The following is a 20494-nucleotide window of genomic DNA, read 5'->3' as shown; positions in this document are numbered from 1 at the left end:
CACCATTTAATGAATTTTGACAAATGCACACACCCATGTAACAAGATCTTTTTACATTAATAAACTTTATTTTTTAAAGCAGCTTTAGGTTCACAGCAAAACTGAGAGAAAAGCACAGATTTCCCATATACCCACTGTTCCCAAACGCCTACAATCTCTCCCACTATCAGCACCATTCACCAGGACTGGCACATCTGTTACAACCTATATTGACACATCATTATCACCCAAAGTCCATAGTTTACATTAGAGATAATTCTTGCTGTTGTACATTCTGTAGGTTTTGACAAATGTATAAGATGTATCCATTAGCATAGTATCCCACAGAGTAGTTTCATTAAACCCTAAAAACCCTCTGTGCTCTGCCTATTCACCTCTCTCTCCCCTAACCCTTGTCAATCACCACTGGTCATTTTACTATCTCATAGTTTTGCATTTTCCAGAATGTCCTATAGTTGGAATCATACAGTATGTTGCCTTTTCAAATTTGCTTTTTTCACTTAGTTATATGTATTTAAGTTTCCTCCATGTCTTTTCATTGCTTGACAGCTCATTTCTTTTTAGCACTGAAGAATACTCCATTGCTTGGATGTACCACAGTTTATTTATCCAGTCACAAGGACATATGGGTTGCTACCAAGTTTTAGCAGTTATGAATAAAGCTGCTATAAACATCTGTGTGCAGGTTTAGTGTGGACATGGGTTTTCAGTTCATTTGGGTAGGTGCCAAGGAGTGTGACTGCTGGACTGTATGGTAGGAGCATGTTAGTTTGGTTAAGAAACTGCCAAACTGTATTTCAAAGTGGCATGGACTTCATTCCTACCAGCAATGAATGAGAGCTCCTGTTGCTCCACATCCTTGCCAGTACTCAGTGCTGTCAGTGTTCTGGATTTTGCCCATTCTGATAGATGTATACTGGTATCTCGTTGTTGTTTTAATTTGTAATTCTCTAATGACACCTAATATTAAACATCTTTTCATATGCTTATTTGCCAACTGGATATCTTCTTTGGCAAGGTGTCTGTTCAGGTCTTTTGTCCATTTTTAACGAGGTTGTTTGTTTTCTTACTGTTGAACCTTAGAGGAGTTCTTTGTATATTTTGGATAGCAGTTCTTTATCAGATGCATCTTTTGCAAATCCATTCAACCAGTTTGTGGCTTATCTTCTCACTCTCCTGATAATAATCTTTTGCAGAACAGAAGTTTTGAATTGTAATGAAGTCCAACTTACCAATTATTTCTATCATGGATTGTACCTTTGGTGTTGTACCTAAAAAGTCATTGCATACCCAAGGTCACCTAGGTTTTCTCCTATGTTATCTTCTAGGAGTTTTATAGTTTTGTATTTTTACATTTAGGTCTATAATCCATTTTTAGTTAATTTTTGGGAAAGGTGTAAGATCTGTGTCTGTGTCTTGCATGTGGATATCCAGTTGTTCCAGCACCATTTGTTGAAAAGATTATCTTTCCTCCATTTGTCTTTGCTCCTTCGTCAAAGATCAATTGACTATATTTATGTGGGTCTATTTGGGGGCTCTCTGTTTCGTTCCATTGATTCATTGGTCTGTTCTTTCACCAGTACCACACTGTCTTGATTCCTGTAGCTTTACAGTAAATCTTAAAGTCAAGTAGTATCAGTCCTCTGACTTTGTTCTTCTCCTTCAATACTGAGTTGGCTATTCTGAGTCTTCTGCCTCTCCATATAAACTTACAATCAGTCTGTTGATACCCAAAAAATAACTTGCAGGGATTCTGACCAGGAGATTATTCGGTTTTTACTTAACTTTTCTGAATTTATTCTTGTGTGTCTTCCTCCTTATACTGAAAATTTGGTTCCCAATGGCGTTAACACAATCACTTATTTGGTTTAAAAATTGCCTAAAATAATTTCAAAGTAACAATATTAGTACTACTGATACCACTAACGGAGTTCAATTTAAGATTTTTTTTTGTAGTTCTTCCATTATCAGAATATATCCTACTAGAGAAGTACAGTTGAAATACTGTTTTTTAAAGTCACTTAAGCAATTATTTTCTTGATACACTTGTTAGGTTCATTTGTTGTTTTCAATTGTCAAAAAATTATTTTCACCATTTAGATTTTTTTTTTTAGTTAAGTATAATTAGGGTTCTAAAATCAACTACATTAAAAAGACATTCACAGGAGTCTTTGCTCAAAGTATTGTACTCTTTACTTTGTCGTAGGGGCAACTCTTTTTAATTAGTTTTTGGTTTATACTTCTGTTGTTTCATTTATTAAAAAAATAAGCAAGTATGAATATATGTAAGCATGTATACGCATGAATACACATAAAATACCTCACACAAAGGTATATACTAAAACTAGTGTTCTGTACCCTACTTTTTTCACTTAATAATATATCCTGGAGATCACTTCTTCAATAGACCTTGTTCATTCCGTTTTATAGCTGCACAGCATTCCATTATATGGATATACCATAGGTCATTCAACCAATCTCCCAGTTTTTTGCTATTCCAAATAATGCCACAGTGAATAATCTGTGCTTATATCCTTTCATATTTTTGCCAGTAGAGCTTTGGGGTAGATTCCTAGAAGTGGGATTGGTGGGTCAAAAGGTAAATGCATATGTAATTTTGCTAGATACTGTTCTAAGGTCACTTTAATTATCTGTCCTCTAAATTATTTGAACTTTCAGTAGCCTTTATTGATCACTGATACTCAAAACCCAATTTTGCTTTCTATTAAGAGCAGAGTCTAAAAGGACAACTATACCACAATTCCATGATATTATATTACTCATGTATCCTCAAATGAACATTCGTCCAAAAAATATTTATTGAGTTCTTACTGGGTATAACAAATATTGCTAGACACTTGAAGCTTATGAGGGAAGATTTTGAAATTTGAATGTTCCCTATTAAAGAAACAGTAGGCATGGAGGAGCAGGGAGAAAGGAGAAGCAGGGAAAGGAGTGGAACAACAGTAAGATATAACTATAAAATAAGACACTATGTGATAAATGCTATAAAATGAACAAAGTACTATCATTCTAGCTGGAGGAATCAAGAATGTTTCGTAGACAGGCTTATCAAAAGGCTGAAAGTATTTAGGTAGGGACAAACACTGGAGAGACTAATCCTCAACCTTGAGATTGGGGAATTTGGAAAAAAAAAAAAGAAAGGGAAAAGCAGATCCAAATGGTCTCCCTGTATACCTAGAGAGCAGCTGCAAGTTAGAGAATCAAGCGGTTGAGCTAATTATTCCTGTCACAGTTCTTCTAACCTTTCCATTTAAACAGCATCCGTAAAGAAACAAATGAACAGTCATTCAATAAGAGACATAATACAGAACTTAGAAATATATAAAATGATTAACCACAAGCATAATTAATTTTGCCAATAAATCATGGGCAAATGTTATTTACAGTTAACAACTGATGGGAACTTTACCTGTGTCTGTGCTAAGAAGTATCTGAAGCATGTGTGCCATGGTGATCAAATGGAAGAGATAAAGGTGGTTATAGGAAGAACTAATTGATGAAGGCTGCAGATCAACAGCATCATCCCAATACAAGGATGGGAATGCTAACACAGTACCCACCTATGAGAGAAAATGGACATCAACATGGGTAACAACAAAGACCAACACAAGTTAATCTCATACGTAAATGTAAAGAACACCAGATCCTGCACTGTTTGTGTGTTTTTTTTAATAACCACCATATTTTTCCTAATTATTCAACAAGATATTTTATAATATAATATACCATAAATAGAGGACAAATGTCATCACCAAACAGATTTAACCCTTTGCTGGGTCTACTTATTCTAGTTCTAGGTAGTGGTCTCAACCCTGCGGTTTTAGAAGATTCAACGTTACAATCACTTGGGAAGCTCTTAAAATAACACTTACACAGGCCCCACCCCAGTCCAATCAAATCATAATCTCAGGTGGTAGGGCCCATTTACCAGCACTCTTTTCAAGGTTCCCCCAAGAGATTCCAAAAGATAGGGTGACAACCACTGGATAGAGGATACTGGCTAACCTTGCATCCACAAACTCCATGCTCCCAACTTCACCATGGCTCTCTCTAGAGAACTCGCTTTGAAGGAGTGGAATCTTCACGGGGATTGAAAAGCTGTGCAAGAAACTCACAAAACAGTTGCCACCCAACCATAGGTGTTTTGGGGGAAACCTGGATGCACCCATGGCCTGGTCCCTATCACGAATAATTAATGATTTTAAGACAGCTCACCCCATCATTCACCGCTTAGAATGTAAACAAGATGAGAAAAAGAGGAAGGGGGAAAATACATTATTAGAAAAAGTTTGCTTGTATAGACACTAACTAAATATAATCAACTAGAATAAGACCTATTACAAAGTAAAGGGTAAATGTGGTTTCATTTTTAAAGTGATTTTCATGGTCTCAGTCAAATCTGTATCTATTTGTAAATGGAATGGACAAAAGAGACTAAACTTTGAACACTGATAATTTATAATCTTGAACAAAGAGCATAAATTTCAATAAGGAAAAAACACGAAATTCTAAGCTTGAGTGACTGAAGAAAAAAAATTTACTGAACACTTACCAAAACATGAAATAGATCTACAGATAGAAGGCAAGGTGTAGCTTCTGATTTTAGGTTAGGAAGAACAACTAAAAAACAAAAAAACCTTAATGTAATTCAGTCAGTCATATAGCAATGTAGTTAAATATAATGCAAGATATAAACATCTAAAACAGAAATTTAACACGGTTATAATACAGAAACTGATAAACTGGTATATCACACCTTTAAGATATGGGAACCGGAATTAAAGATAAACTAAACTGAGAAAAGGCTCTAAAAAGCCCTGGATGTAATTTAATGGTTGAAATATAAGATACAGGGGCAAAGGGTAAATAAACTAGGATGACTGAAGTAAGAAATTATTCGATAAGTATTTGCTGAATGAAAAAGAATTCCTTTTATAAAATGTTCCCTACCACTTTTCCTCCCCCTAACTACACATTTCTAAATGTTCTGTGATACATAAAATACGTGAACAAATTTGGGGTTCAGAGCAGGGAGAGCATGGAAAGCACTGTAAATGAAAGGAGTATGGAGATGATCCTCCTGAATTAAAATTAGATAATGGTTTGTATGGACTGATGAATGGAAGGAAATGCAGACAGCTCAAAAACTTTGTCTTTCTGATTTGATCAGTCTCTAAATTTGGAAGTCAGGGAAAGAGTGACAAGGAAGTGAAATCAAGAATTCAAAACAACAGTAAGGGTTTTGTATATATAAAAATGAGGGAATTAATTTTATTTCAATAAAGCTATTATTTGTTTAAAATTCAGACAAGGTGTATTTCTTAACCCCAAATCCAAGATTCTAAACAAAACCATAAAAGTTAAGAGCATGGGCTTTGGAGTCAGACAGAAATGGGATGCAGTACTTCCTGCGACTATTTGTCATAAGCAAGGTACTTGACTTCTCTAAGTCTACAGTGTATACGAGATTGTTGAGAGGTTCGTTAACATGTGCATTAAAAGTACTTATCCTGAGCTTGGCATACAGTAATCGATAAACGTTATTAATATTGGCTTTAAAAAACAAAGTGATAACAGGGCTCTGCCATTAACTAGCTATGTTAATAGCTAAATAGCTATAAATAAATAAATAAATCTTCTATTTATGCTAAATTAAATATCTCAGCAAAACTTATGTGATATAGCAGGAAGAGCATAGGTTTTATGGTCAGGCTTGTATTCAAATATTAGTTCTGCCTCTTTTTATGATCTCGGTCAAGTCACATAACTTCTCTGTGCCTCAGTTTCTTCATCTGTAAATCAGGAAAATGATAATTTCCTTGAAGAATGGCAGTTCGAAGACATGATTATATAAAAAGATCCTTGTACAATGCCTGGCACATACACGGCAGTGAGCATTGTATTTCCTGTTGCTACTGCAGAATCAACATGTTACAACAATATTCATCACCTTTCACACAAAACAGCTCTCTACTGTGGACTTCCTGGACTTCCCTATTTCTCTCAATAATCTAGTTACTCATTTTAATTCAAAATCTTGCCTCCACCCATCACAGTTCCCTCCCTAATTTATGCTACTACATGCAGATGCATGTTACCTTTAATTTTTCCTTTTTCCAATCCAACCTATACAATATCAAATTAACTTTAGAATATTATTGCTCAAAATGTTTCAAAAATTCCCAATAACCCGAAGAATAAAGTTCAAACTTCTCATTGGGGCATTTAAGATCCTCTATTTTTATCAAAACAACTTCATGCTTCTCTGTCTATAGGTGCCACTACTCCTATCAAACTTGCCTAACTTGAACGTATCACATGCTTTCCTACCTCCTCAATCTCTGTTTAAATTGTGCCTTGGGCTTAGAATGCTGTCTCTGTTCCTCTCAACTTATCTTTATGGACCCTGTTAGAGGAAAAAAACAGCAGAGCCCCATAGTGATCCCTTCCTGTCTCAATTCTTGAAGCATGTATTCTTATCATACATCTGGCATTTGGCTACATTATAATGTGAGTTTTCACAGAGGTTCTGCTTCTTTAATTCAGTCATAAGCCTTACAAATGGCAGGGACCATATCTTATACCTCTATACAGAGTTTATAGCCCTAACACCTTGCAAATAAAGATGTTCCTGCTAATAAATTTTCACATACCAAACTTTTACATAAAGGCACAAAGCTACATTACAGAGCAAAAGCACATCAATTCTATTAGTTACTGCCAATTAGAGATTATGCACTATTATTTCAGTTTCTGCTATCTGTGATGATGTTAAATAGTCTCCTTGTTTGGTGCTTATTTTGAGGTGTTTTAAACATTATAAATCCCATAACGTGTGATGAATATAAAAGCAGGGAGACTATTTGGAAGTGCTGGTAAAACAAGGTATCCAAATTATAACTGAAATGAAAAGAGATACCAAAAAATTAAAAAACAAAACCAAAATATTACTGTGCAAATAGGATAAACTGTTAACAATAGGAAGAGGTCCTAAGAACAAGACGCACGTGTAACGTGCAAAATTCTGGGCCTGTGCAACTGACCAATAAGAGAAAAAGTAAATGAAAAAACAGAAAAAATTTAAGTATGTAGCTAGGGAACAGCATTAATATTAGATTCCTATTAGCATGAGATTAATTCAGGAGATAGCTGGAAATTAACTTGAAGATATAAAACTTGGCATGGTAAAAGTTCTAATGAAATTTAGGTGGCAGATTTGGATGGAGCCATGGAACCCCCATGTCATTAGAGTGACAGAAAGCTGCCCAGGAAGAGCTCCGTAAGAAGCTTGTGGGAATCAACAAGGAGGAAAGTGACCTGTTTCAACAGACTTTCAAGGTAAAGTAACTGGTCAATTTTGGGAAAAAAAAGCCTGTTAGATAAGCTAGAAAAAAACTATGCCTGGCTTTAAAGCTTAAAAAGACTGAATGACTCTCCTATTTGGTAGAAACATACCTAGGAAGTGCAAGCTTAAACCTCTTTACCTGTGACATATTGAACTTATGAATAAAAAGACTTATAAAAACAGTCTTTTTTAAGTCTGACCTATTTAGACACAAAGGAGCTCCTGTAGTACAAATACCTAAATGGAAACGCAGACAACCAAAATGAAAGCCAAATCATTCTACTACTGTATAACCTCTAATCCCTCTTTTTATTTTTATACTGAGTACCATATGGGCTTAATTTCTAGCTTGTTAGAATCTAAAAAAAAAACCCAACTCAGCTGTTATAGTCTGTCTCTCAAAGAAAAGGGCATGCATGGATTACCACACTTAGCACTTCTATTATTTTTATATGACTTTGATACACACCAGCAAAACTAAACATATTTTTAAATGATCTAGCCACATCACTGCTCCCTTGTCTAACCAGACTGAGATACAAGGATGTTAGTGATTGTGGATGTTGGTTCAAAAAAGCCCCTAGGTGGGTATAACTGATACACGTTGACAACATTTGAAAACACTTGGTTTTAAAAATAAGATTGCAGGTATTATGGGGCAGCCATGTGTTTTGTTTTCTTTTTGTTTTTTCTTTTGTAAGGCTGTGGTAATGAGTATCCAAAATTAGTGCAGTGTGTTGTTTCCTAATAAAATACACTGCCAGAAATGCAATGGGAAAAGACACATAAATAACATAATAATAATAATTCAGAGAAGACTCTACCTGATAGAAGACGAATCAGATGTTTCTGTATCAGGACCTGAGAACAGGTAATCCTTTGTGCAATGGCAAACTGCATTAATGCTTTCAGACCATTATGCTAGATTGTAAGAGAGGGGAAGATAAAAAGATAAGGGAAGATAAAAGACCTAAGTCATTCACTGTAAAAACCAATCCCAGTCTGCAAGAATTAGTGCAGACTTACTATATACTTTACATTCTTGCAAGTTTAGTTACAATATTTTTAATATTTCTAAAAAGTTTTATGACTTCACCGAATTTTTTAAATAGATTTTCCCATGACAAAGAGGTATTAAAGATATAATCATCTCAATTCTCATTTAAGTACTCATTTTCCCCAGAGTCATTCTCTTAAATGTCTGGCCTAAATTATTCTATTGAGGCCTGTGCAAATAAACATATTTATAGAAATTCTAAAATGATGGCAGAAAATCACTGAATTCAGGGAACAGATCTTCTGCTTCCCAGATGGAAGGATGGGAACTATAGGGAAGCACATCGTGGACTCCAAGTCCCCTGTGTCAGCTATCAGATAATAAGAGAGAAATGGCTAGGAGGTAGGTGGTCTAGGGAATCCTGCTGCCCAGTTTGTCTTCACAGGGCTACTGAGCACATTTCTTAAGTACTGTTTTTCAGGGTCCCCAATGTTATGAGGATTGGGCCTGAGGCAGGAGTATAGCTATACACAGTCAGGATCTGCCCATCAAGGAGTCATGGTTTAGTTTTATTCTTGAATTCAGTATGATGATTTATCTAGAGCTAAGCCAGCATTAATACTTAATATTACATGATGGTGCAAAATTAGTGAGAAGGAAAAATATAGGAGACACTAGGGTTCTGATTTGGAAATAAACAGAGAAGGGGATAAAAAGTAACCAAGTATCATCAGAAATCTTTCTGTGAATTACATTTAACCACCAAGATTGAGAAAACTCTCCGAAGTGTACAATGTTGGCCCTTCAGTCTCCTATGAGACTGAAGTAGTTTTTTTTTTAACAGAATTCTGCTAACTTTTACAGAAAAAGGAGTGAATAAAGATTTTTTTAAATGATAAATTTACCGTGGACTCCCTAAAAAAGCATACCATGAGTTACACGTACCCTGTTGGAATACACATACCTGTCTATTTTGAAGTGCTCCAAACAAAGGTTTTCCTTCATCTCCCAAGAGGTTTTCTCAAAGAGTAAGAAAAACAAAAATGATAAATTCTGAATACTGCTACAATTGTATACTTAGTTTCTGTCTGTCAGATGTTCTTTAACTAATCCTATTTTTGACCAGATGCTTTGCACTTTTCCCCTTCAAAATTTCATGTTTAAGTCTATGCCAAAATCCCGCCCCCAAATTTTAAAAAATATTTATTTATTTATTTATTTAGCTGCGCCGAGTCTTAGTTGCGGCACGTGGGATCTTTGTTGCTGCATGTGGGCTCTTTTAGTTGTGGCATGCGGCACTGGGTCAAACCCGGGCCCCCTGCATTGGGAGCACGGAGTCTTAACCACTGGACCACCAGGGAAGCCCCCCAAATTTCCAAACTTTTGAGTGCGAGAATACTACAGAGGCAAATGTAGATCATTCACAAATTGCTACTACAAATAATAAAGTCCCTGCAGCAATCAATAAAGAATACCTGGGAAAAACAAAGCATTCTGGTTCATTTATCCTCCTTTAAAAAAAAAAATTTCTATGCAAATTTTTTTTCTTTAATTGAAGTATAGTTGACTTACAATATTATATTAAGTTCAGGTGTATAGTAATTTGATATTTTTACAGATTATACTCCATACAAAGTTATTATAAAATACTGACTATATTCCTGTGCTTTGTATTACTTCCTTGTAACATTTATTTTGTACCTAGTAGTTTGTACCTCTTAATCTCCTTCATCTATTTTGCCCCTACCCCTACCCCTCTCCCCTCTGGTAACCACTAGTTTGTCTTTTGTATCTGTGAGTCTGTTTGCTACATTTGTTCATTTGTTTTATATTTTAGATAGCACATATAAATAAAAACAGTATTTGTCTTTCTCTGCAAAAAATTTTTAAATAAGTAATTTTTTTAATATAGTAACACCTATTTTGTTAAAAAATAATACATAAGACAGATGTAAGTAACCTTATTGCTCTTTCGGTACTATTAAAAAACAATTAGATTTATAGGATAAAAAGATGAAACTGAAAATACCAAAAAAGCATGGGTTCAGAAATATATTTTGCCTTGTTGGCTAGGGTATTTATTACTAAATTACTCTTATTTTCTTTTTTTTTTTTTTTTTAATTTATTTACTTATTTATTTTTGGCTGTGCTGGGTCTTCGTTTCTGTGCGAGGGCTTTCTCTAGTTGCGGCAAGCGGGAGCCACTCTTCATCGCGGTGCATGGGCCTCTCACTATCGCGGCCTCTCTTGTTGCGGAGCACAGGCTCCAGACGCGCAGGCTCAGTAGTTGTGGCTCACAGGCCTAGTTGCTCCACGGCATGTGGGCTCTTCCCAGACCAGGGCTCGAACCCGTGTCCCCTGCATTGGCAGGCAGATTCTCAACCACTGCGCCACCAGGGAAGCCCAAAATTACTCTTATTTTCACTGATCCTTGGCAGCAAACACATCTGTGAGAGTGGAAGGCTTATTTCCTATTTTCTTTTTGCATTTTTTTTATCATGTATTTTTTCTTATTCTAGCTTTGAAGAAAGCAGAAAAAATAGAAAAACAGAACTGGCTAAAAATGGACAAAATTTTGGCTGATCTAGACACCATGAAACACAAAATGCGATAGTTAAAAAGGTCAGTATGAACTAAATCAAGTATCACCATGTTTAATTCTAAATGTAACCTCAATTTGCTGGTAGTTTTTTTTACCATTAGATACCAGATGTTTAACTGAGTATTATATATTGTGTTACAAAAGTCACTTGAGCAAGTCTAAAACCTATTAATATATCTTTTCAGTTCAGTACTGATTTTATATTTGTAAATTTTATATTAAAATGAATATCACATGATTTATATACACATTTTTAAAATTTGGAGGATGTGTGGATCATGTAACCACCCTATTGTGTTTTTTTTTAATTAATTAATTTATTTATGGCTGTGTTGGGTCTTCATTTCTGTGCGAGGGCTTTCTTCTAGTTGTGGCAAGCGGAGGCCACTCTTCATCGCGGTGCACGGGCCTCTCACTATCGCGGCCTCTCTTGTTGCGGAGCACAGGCTCCAGACGCGCAGGCTCAGTAATTGTGGCTCACGGGCCCAGTTGCTCCGCGGCATGTGGGATCTTCCCAGACCAGGGCTCGAACCCGTGTCCCCTGCATTGGCAGGCAGATTCTCAACCACTGCGCCACCAGGGAAGCCCCACCCTATTGGTTTTGAAACAATTCCTGAACTGACATTTTATGGACTTTGGAATTAGTCATTAAACAAAACTTTGTTATTTCTTGGGTATTGCTCGGGAAGAAGTTTTGTTAAATAATCTGAGTACTAAATTCTTCAGAGATTAGTGCCTTTATCTCAGAAGGGCTCCCTCTTGTTATACAGCATAAGATATGTTATTCACAGACAAAGTGATCGATTGACAATATTTGTCCTCTTCTTCCATTCTCTTTGTCAGACCCTCTGTTTTGATTCCTCAACTATTTTTCATAACTGTGCCAACACATCCTGTATATGTCTCTCCACACCCACAGGGAGTGAGATAAGTTAGCTGTTTATGTACTAGGAATAAAGTACAGCATTATACCTACTGAATGGAAAAAGCCCTAGAGTGAAAACTATATAACACTCTATTAATCAAATAGATTCGAATTACTATGTTACAGAAACACATATGAAGATTCGGTCCTACTCTCCAATGAATTTCTCATCTACTCTATAACAAAACTGTCACTTTTTAAAATGTTCAATGCCTAAATATAAATTTCCAATTCCTAATGCTTATGCTCCCAAAATAGTAAAGTGTAAAAATACCGTCATTGGAAATCTTAAGGTATTTAGTAGATCATGACTCCAAAAGAATGTTTTACATTTCATATCATACTGTTCAGATTCTATTTAAACCTCATCTTTTCCTTTTCTCATTTTATTTAATCATAGTAAATATAAACCTGTGTATTTATTTTTTACCCACAATTTAAGTCTGACAGGTTTGGAAATAACTTCTAAAATCTGTTCACATAGACTGATGCTGATATCCAGGAAGGCTCTGTGAAAGAAGTGGCTTTGGGCTTCCCTGGTGGCGCAGTGGTTGAGAATCTGCCTGCTAATGCAGGGGACACGGGTTCGAGCCCTGGTCTGGGAAGATCCCACATGCCACGGAGCAGCTGGGCCCGTGAGCCACAATTGCTGAGCCTGCGCGTCTGGAGCCTGTGCCCCGCGATGGGAGGGGCCGCGATAGAGAAAGGCCCGCGCACCGCGATGAAGAGCGGTCCCCGCACCGCGATGAAGAGTGGCCCCCGCTTGCCGCAACTGGAGAAAGCCCTCGCACGAACCGAAGACCCAACACAGCCAAAAATAGATAAATAAATAAATAAATAAATAAATAAAAAAGAAAATCCTTTTAAAAAAAAAAAAAAAGAATCTGCCTGCCAATGCAGGGGACATGGGTTCGAGCCCTGGTAGATCCTACATGCTGCAGAGCATCTAAGCCCGTGTGCCACAACTACTGAGCCTGCGCTCTAGAGCCCACGAGCCACAACTACTGAAGCCCACGCACCTAGAGCCCGTGCTCCACAACAAGAGAAGCCACTGCAATGAGAAGCCCGTGCACTGCAACGAAGAGTAGCACCCGCTTGCTGCAACTAGAGAAAGCCTGTGTGCAGCAACGAAGACCAAACGCAGCCAAAAATAAAATATAAATAAATAAATTTATTTTTAAAAAAAGAAGCGGCTTCATGCTACTTACTTCAAATCATGAAATAGTGTCTTATTACAAAACTATATTTAAATGAAGAAAATGTGGTAGAACCATTAAAAACAACTACCAGAAAAACTGGAAAATGAGTCTGAAACTGGCTTGGATAAAGATGACATGAAAGAATTACAGTTCTTAACTCTTTTTCATGTAGTACTCTATCTTGTGTCTGTCATGAGCAAATATACTAATTTAAAAATCTAAGCAGTTCTTCACTGCTTCACTACCCCCGGCTTTAATGAGATATATAACACTGTGTAAGTTTAAGGTGTACAACAGGGGTCCCCAACCCCCAGGTTGCGGACCGATATCGGTCAGTGGCCTGGTAGGAACCGGGCCGCACAGCAGGAGGTGAGCAGCGAGTGAGAGAAGCTTCATCTCCCGCTCCCCATCACCTGCATTACCGCCTGAACCACTCCCCCACCCCCTGGCCACCGGTCCGCAGAAGAACTGTCTTCCATGAAACTGGTCCCTGGTGCCAAAAAGGTTGGGGACCGCTGGTGCACAACATGTTGATTTGATAGCTACACTTTTCTCTAAGAAGCTTTCAACATGGCAGAGAACTTGACAGTAGGCTTCCTTTCAGACTTGGTAGGTTTCTTGCTGCTAATCTGTCTCTCCTGACCACCTCAGTCTTCCTTTCTCTTTCCTGGTAAGTTTTTAGATGACTTTGGTTTACCTTTCTTTTTATCTCAAAGTGTAAAAGGAATAAAAATACTGGACATTTCTGGGTTGATTCTTCTTCCTTTGCTTTTCCTCTGATCTTCCAGTGTTGTAACTCTGCCACCTTTAGAATATAGCTTGCTTCATGCTGTCCCTTTCAAGTATTTTTAGTTTATATGCCCATTTTTGTAGTTAAAAGAGATTAATACAAAATATTCTAAGGCTAAATGGCATCATGTCACCTAGTCTACTGATACACCAAAAGTCCTTAAACAAGTCAAAGTATTCCAGGCCATCAGGGAAAAAAAGGAATAATTTTTGGTCAATCAATGTTAATTCTGTTTCTATAAAGCTCCAAACTAGTTCTCTTATAGGCTTTACCAATTGCCTGGATAGTGAAAGCACATGTGCTCCAAGTCATCATGGGGATTCGAGGATCCGTTTCATCAGGAGGCACTTTCAATCCAATTCTATAAATTGTTGTGGCAAAGAGAAGGACCATTTCCTTGATGCTATTAGAATATTTTATCCTAAAAATAAAACAAGAAAAATTTATATTGATATAATGGTCTAGTAAAAGGGGCTACCTACTGAGAAGTCCAATTAAGTACCGAAGCAAGAATTTAACTCCTTTTGACAAAGTAAACTACCCTTTGTCAAATTAGAGATAAGAGCTGCTGAAGAAGATTTATTCCTTAAGAAAAAATGGGAAAAGCAGAACTGTAACTCCTACAGGTAGAAAAATGTCTCTGACAAAATGGTAATGACCCAGATAACTTCTTATAAAAGATGCAGTAAATGTTCACAGCAGAAAGGGTCCAGGTCCAAATTAAGGAACAGATTGGAGAGAGGATTAAAACTCAGAGGAAACAGATCTGACATAAGTTTTAGTGTATGGATAAGGGACCAAGAAGTCCTTCTGTGCTGATAGGGGTGTGTGTATGTCTGTGTGTCTGTGTGTGTATATAATAATACATGTACTAGCAATGATTATTTCTGGTTTCCTGAACTTCTATTTGTTGCAAGTAACAAATATTTTCAGTAGCAATGGGATACATCATGTAAACAAGGATCACAACTAGAAAAATGTACCTCAGATAATATTCATTAAATAGTAATATCTGATTTGGATATATTATATTTTTCAAAGTGCCTTCACATAAATATCTTTCCATTAACCTTATGAGGTAAGTTAGGAGACCATTGTCTCAATCTTACTAAAAAGAAAATGAATTGTGGTAGGGTTGGAGTGACCTGAGACTTTTCAGAAGTCACAGAGCAAGTCAGATGTGATTTTAACTTAAGTCTCTTAAATTCTGTTCTTCTTGTAGGTTGGACTATATAAAAATAGTATTTTTCTTGGTCAAAAACAGTTAATTATAGGCATGGTTCACCCTAATACATATTAAATACATATTACTCTAATATCCTAAACCACTTAATTTCATTAGTACAAATAAAACTCTAGGGAGAAAGCAACAAGATAAAAATGGGATAAAGAAAACAATTTTACAAATAAAGCAAGAAGGAAGGAAAGAAGAACTGTTCTTCACTCTTATTTTCACAACCACTTACAAACTTCTCTTGTTTAGATACTTACGAAGACTGAACTCCAAAACTCAGAATAGAATGGAACTCAAAAGTGGAATCACCCATTCCTTGATCAAACAAGACTGGAATTCTTGGCTTTTCTCCTTACAAATTAAAAGGAAAAAGAAAGAAAAAATCACAGGAGTTTAGCCTGACACACACTTTTCTAGCTTTTGTAAATTATATATGATCATTTTAGAAAACTTAGAAAATGTTAATAAGCAATAATCATTCACAATTTCTCCACCTAGATAACCAGATGGCATTAGGGTGATATTCTTCTGTTCTCCATATAAATGTTACATGTGTAGATTTTTTTTAAAAAGGACAACATCTCTAGTACTGTTTTGTATCTTGGTTTTTCACTAATAGATCATAAATGTCTTCCACATCGGTAACTGACCCTCTATATTTCTATTTTTAACGAATGCACAGTACTCTACTAGTAAGGCAGCATGCGTTAGTGAATAAGAACAAGGATCTGGAGCCAAGCTGCCTGGGTATGAATCCTAGCTCTGCCAGTGACTAAGACCTTGGGTTAATACTAAACCTCTTTGTGGCTCCATTTCCTTATCAAATTAGAATTGTTATTCCCGTACGTGAAATGACTTGATTTTTTCTGGTGGCTCTTGAGATTCTTTTCTTCATCTTTGGTTTTCAGCAGTTTGGGTATGACCTATCTAGGTATGCTTTTAAGTTTGAGGTTCACCGAGCTTCTTAAACCTATAAATTTAAGTCTTTCTCCAAGTTTGGAAAGTTTCCAGCTATTATTTCTTCAATATTTTTTCTGTACCATCCTTTTTCTTTTCAGGACTTCAATGACACAAACGTTGGGTTAAAGGGAACAAAAAAAGGTTCCATATGTCCCTAAGGATACTGCATCGCTTTTCTGCATCACTTTTCTGTCCAGTCTTCATTGTATAATTTCCCCTCATCTAATTTCAAATTCACTGACTCTTATCTCACCATCTCCATTCTACTACTGAGCCCATTCAGTTAAAATTTTATTCTTTTTTCTAATAGATTTAATTAATTAATTAATTTTTTGGCTGCGTTGGGTCTTCCGTTGCTGTGCGCGGGCTTTCTCTAGTTGCTGCGAGCAGGAGCTACTCTTCGTTCTGGTGTGGGGGCTTCTCATTGAGGTGGCTTCTCTTGTTGCGGAGCACAGGCTCTGGGTGCGCAGGCTCAGTAGTTGTGGTGCACGGGCTTAGTTGCTCTGCAGCATGTGGGATCTTCCCAGACCAGGGCTCAAACCCGTGTCCCCTGCATTGGCAGGCGGATTCTTAACCACTGCGCCACCAGGGAAGCCCCCATTCAGTTAATTTTTTAATTCATATAGTATTTTTTCAATTCTGTTATCTCCATTTGGTTTTTTTATAGTTTCTATTTTTTCCTGCTGAGAACTCCTATCTTTCCATTCACTTCATGAGTGTTCACCTTTACTTCATGTTTCATGATTATAAAGCTGTTTTATACTTTTTGTCTGAAAAGTTCAACACTAAAACATCTCAGGATTGGCAGTTGGTTGACTGTTTTTTTCCTTGAGAGTTGGTCAGATTCTCCTGGTTCTCTGTACCTTCAGTAATTCTGGATTGTGTCTTGGATACTTTGAATATTACATTGTGAATATATTTGAACATTACTGGTCCGCATTAACATTCTCTGGGAAAATGTACCTTTTTTGTTGTTGTTCTAGTAGGCAATCAACCCAACCCAAATTAGGTTCAACAAGTTCTGTCTCACTCCCTGTGAGTGGTGGTTCCAATGTTAGTTTTCAGAGCCTTTGCTATGCTGTTTGGGTCTGCCAGTATATGTACTACTCAGGGCTTAGTCTGGGACTTGAGTGGTGGTTTAATGCAGCTTCAGTCTCAAAGCTGTTGCTATGTTTCTTTGGGCCTGTTCCACACACGTGCAGCTTGGAGCTGAGCTCAGGACTTGTGTTTGTCTCAAAAGTAGGAGATTCCCTTCTACAGCTCTCTCCTCTCTGGGATTCCCCCCTATACTCTCTAGCTCCAAGAGGCCCTTTTTCCCAGTTCCCCTGGTCAAAATGACCAATTTCTCTCAGTTTTAGTCCCCTGTGCTGACTGGGGCTAACCTTGCGGTGAAGCTGTGAGGCAAAGCAAAAAATAATGAGGATTCACCCTGCAGTTTTTGGAATATAGTGGTCCCATTTCTCCCAGATCTTTTGGCCAGTAAGACTGGTTTTCTCTTGGGATTTTAGATATTTATGTGGCCACCATGGCAGTGCAGTTCCATGACTGGAGCTGGCCTTGGGAAAGAGCCAAAAGAGAGGAAAAAAAACCACAACAAGTGGCATGGACATATATACACTACCAAATGTAAAATAGATAGCTAGTGGGAAGCAGCCGCATAGCACAGGGAGATCAGCTCGGTGCTTTGTGACCGCCTAGAGGGGTGGGATAGGGAGGGTGGGAGGGAGGGAGATGCAAGAGGGAAGAGATATGGGGATATATGTACATGCATAACTAATTCACTTTGTTATAAAGCAGAAACTAACACACCATTGTAAAGCAATTATACTCCAATAAAGATGTTAAAAAAAAGAAAAAAAAAAAAAAGAATTCCGTTTACACTCTCCAGCTCTGAGGGGCTTCTTTTCCAGTCCTCTGGTCAGAAAGATGGCATCTCTCCTGGATTTTTTACTGTTCATGTCCACTGCATAGTTCTGTGACTCAGGCTACCCTGGGGTCAAAACTGGGAAATAAAGGAGGAACAAAAAACCCCAGGAAACTCACTGCCTGTACTAAACATTCCTCAGATTTTTACTTCCTCCCCAATCTGCCTGCCATTGTTTACTTCTCTGAGTCTTTAGGTAGTCTTATCTCTCAATTGTGAAGAATATATAAATGGGGTAATAATTTCCAAACGTTTGTTGTTATTAATATTAATTACAACATATTAACAGTATTAATAATAGTTAACACTTATATAGTATTTACTATGTACCATGCACTGTTCTACTTTATGTAGGATAACTCAATCCTTCAATCAATGAGATAGGTACTATTATCATTCCCACTTTGCAAATAAGAAAGCTGAGGCACAGAGAGGTTAAGTAACTTGTCCAAGATCACACAGACAGTAAGTGATAGATCTAAGACTTAAATCCAAGCATTGTGACTCCAGATTAATTACTGTCCATACTGCCTCATAGTAGGAAAAATTATTAAATTGAGTAAAGTGATTTAAGCCAAACTTAGCCTTGGCCTAAAAAAACCTCTATTTCCTAATATTTAACAAATCTGTATGTGTAAACCATATTTTAGAGCAATAAGTACTTTCAAAAAAATAAAGACTCTGACACTTAAATCTCACATAGCTAAATATAAAATAATTTTAAGCAAACCTTTAGCATGTTTCATATTATAACCTGTTATTCTGGCCAGAACAGTCTGTATCCATCGTGCCAGGGTCAAAAGTTGAGCAAGAGCTTCTGTATTCTCACTGAAAAATGATATTTAAAAATTATTAAAGCCATTGGCACAAAGTCAAACTGAAAAGCTGAATTTGTAGGGTCTTTCCATGGATAAACGGCTGTATGAAAAAGTCAAACTCCTCCAGATTAGCTTCCTAGGTCATAGAAACACATGTGTCTAAAAATGTAGTTTTGGGAGGGAAGAAAAATTTTAAAGTACAAAGAACAAGATACCACCCATCACCTGGAAGTAATAAATGTCAGTAAATGAAATCACCATTCTAGCTGCTCAAGTCAAAAACTAGGTATCACCACTGATATATCTGATTCCTTCACACCCCACATTCTAATCTATCAGCTAGTCTTACAGGTTTCATCTTCTAAATGTATTCCAAGTTGATCACTTCTTTCTATCTCCATCATTACTACCCTAATCCAAGTTACACTATCCCTCACCTGGACTACTTCAATAGACTGTTCTTCCTGCATCCACAGCGGTGCTTCTTTATTATCTATATATTCATCACACAACTGCCAGCAAGATCTTCTAAAAATGTAAATCAGATTGTATCACTTCCTTATCCAAAACATTCCAATCATTTTCCATCACACATAAAATACAGTTCTAACTTCAAATCTTAGCTCATAAGCCCTTTTAGGATCTGGTTCCTTGCTTGCTCCACTCCAAGCATACTGCCTTCTTCCTGTGCCTTGAACTTGCTGCCTTCTTGCTTCACCTTCAACATGCTGATTTGTTCCTACTTCAGGGTCTTTGCTCTTGATATTGCCTGTGCTTAGAATTCTCTTCTCTCAGAGAGTAGCACTGCTTGTCCTTCACTTCATTCAGGTCTCTATCCAAATGTCACCGTCTTGGAGAGGAGCTCCCTGCCGAGTCAATCTGTAGAGAACCTCATGCACTGGTCTGTCTCTAGCCCTTTATGCTGCCAATTTAGTTTTTCTCTGTATTTCTCACTACTCAATACTCTGTATTTTTCTGTTTACCGTTGGTCTCTCCTCTCTGTAATATAAATTCTGTAAGGGCAGGGGCTTGACCCAAACTGTTATTAACAACCAAGGGGGACCAGAAACAGTGCTATTAAAAAGGACTATAAAGTAGAGATTTGCTTACTGAAAGGGCAGCTTTAAGTGAAGTTAAAATATACAATGAACTGTGCCAAAATTCACATCTCTGGGCACAAATTTGATCTAAGAATTTTTTCAGTTCTCAGAAATGAAAGTGTACTCTGATTTGTTATGACCAATTTTCTTTAAAAATGCTAGCTTATAAAAAAAAAAAAGCTAGCTTATTATTAGATTTGATAAAGTTTTTTATATGCTCTTAACTTTAGTATCTTAGGTTATACTCATGTTGATTTTCTAACAAAAAAAGAGGCAAATATATTCCAACTATACAGGTAAGTTCAAATGCCTAATAAAAATATTATGTATAATTATGTATTTCATATCCTAAGTAACAAAATTGTTACTACAGACTAAAAGTGTCACAGGGTTTGAAGAGACCTAGTTGTAAGGATCAGTCTAACTTTAGAAAGGACTGCCCTGAAGCATCCTATTCTTAAAGATATCAAGGAGGGCTTCCCTGATGGCACAGTGGTTAAGAATCCACCTGCCAATGCAAGGGACATGGTCTGAGCCCTGGTCCGGGAAGATCCCACATGCCACAGAGCAACTGAG

At 36.9% G+C, this 20494-nt stretch overlaps 1 protein-coding gene across 5 annotated transcripts in view; it reads right to left on the bottom strand.

Moving 5' to 3' along the window:
* Positions 1-20494, bottom strand: part of UBR1 (ubiquitin protein ligase E3 component n-recognin 1) — a 151083-nt gene that overhangs the window by 20768 nt on the left and 109821 nt on the right. For all 5 annotated transcript variants that reach the window (XM_007173589.3, XM_007173590.3, XM_007173591.3 and 2 more), the window contains 7 exons: positions 18731-18828; positions 15374-15467; positions 14155-14303; positions 9331-9386; positions 8194-8290; positions 4577-4644; positions 3434-3584 (listed from right to left, as the gene is read on the bottom strand). In XM_007173589.3, the coding sequence (XP_007173651.2) occupies positions 3434-3584; positions 4577-4644; positions 8194-8290; positions 9331-9386; positions 14155-14303; positions 15374-15467; positions 18731-18828 (713 nt within the window). The remainder of the gene's footprint in view (positions 1-3433; positions 3585-4576; positions 4645-8193; positions 8291-9330; positions 9387-14154; positions 14304-15373; positions 15468-18730; positions 18829-20494) is intronic.

The sequence above is a fragment of the Balaenoptera acutorostrata genome, chromosome 3, assembly GCF_949987535.1.
Source record: "Balaenoptera acutorostrata chromosome 3, mBalAcu1.1, whole genome shotgun sequence".
In the NCBI taxonomy this organism is placed as follows: Eukaryota; Metazoa; Chordata; class Mammalia; order Artiodactyla; family Balaenopteridae; genus Balaenoptera; species Balaenoptera acutorostrata.
This window is presented reverse-complemented; position numbering and strand designations above follow the sequence as displayed.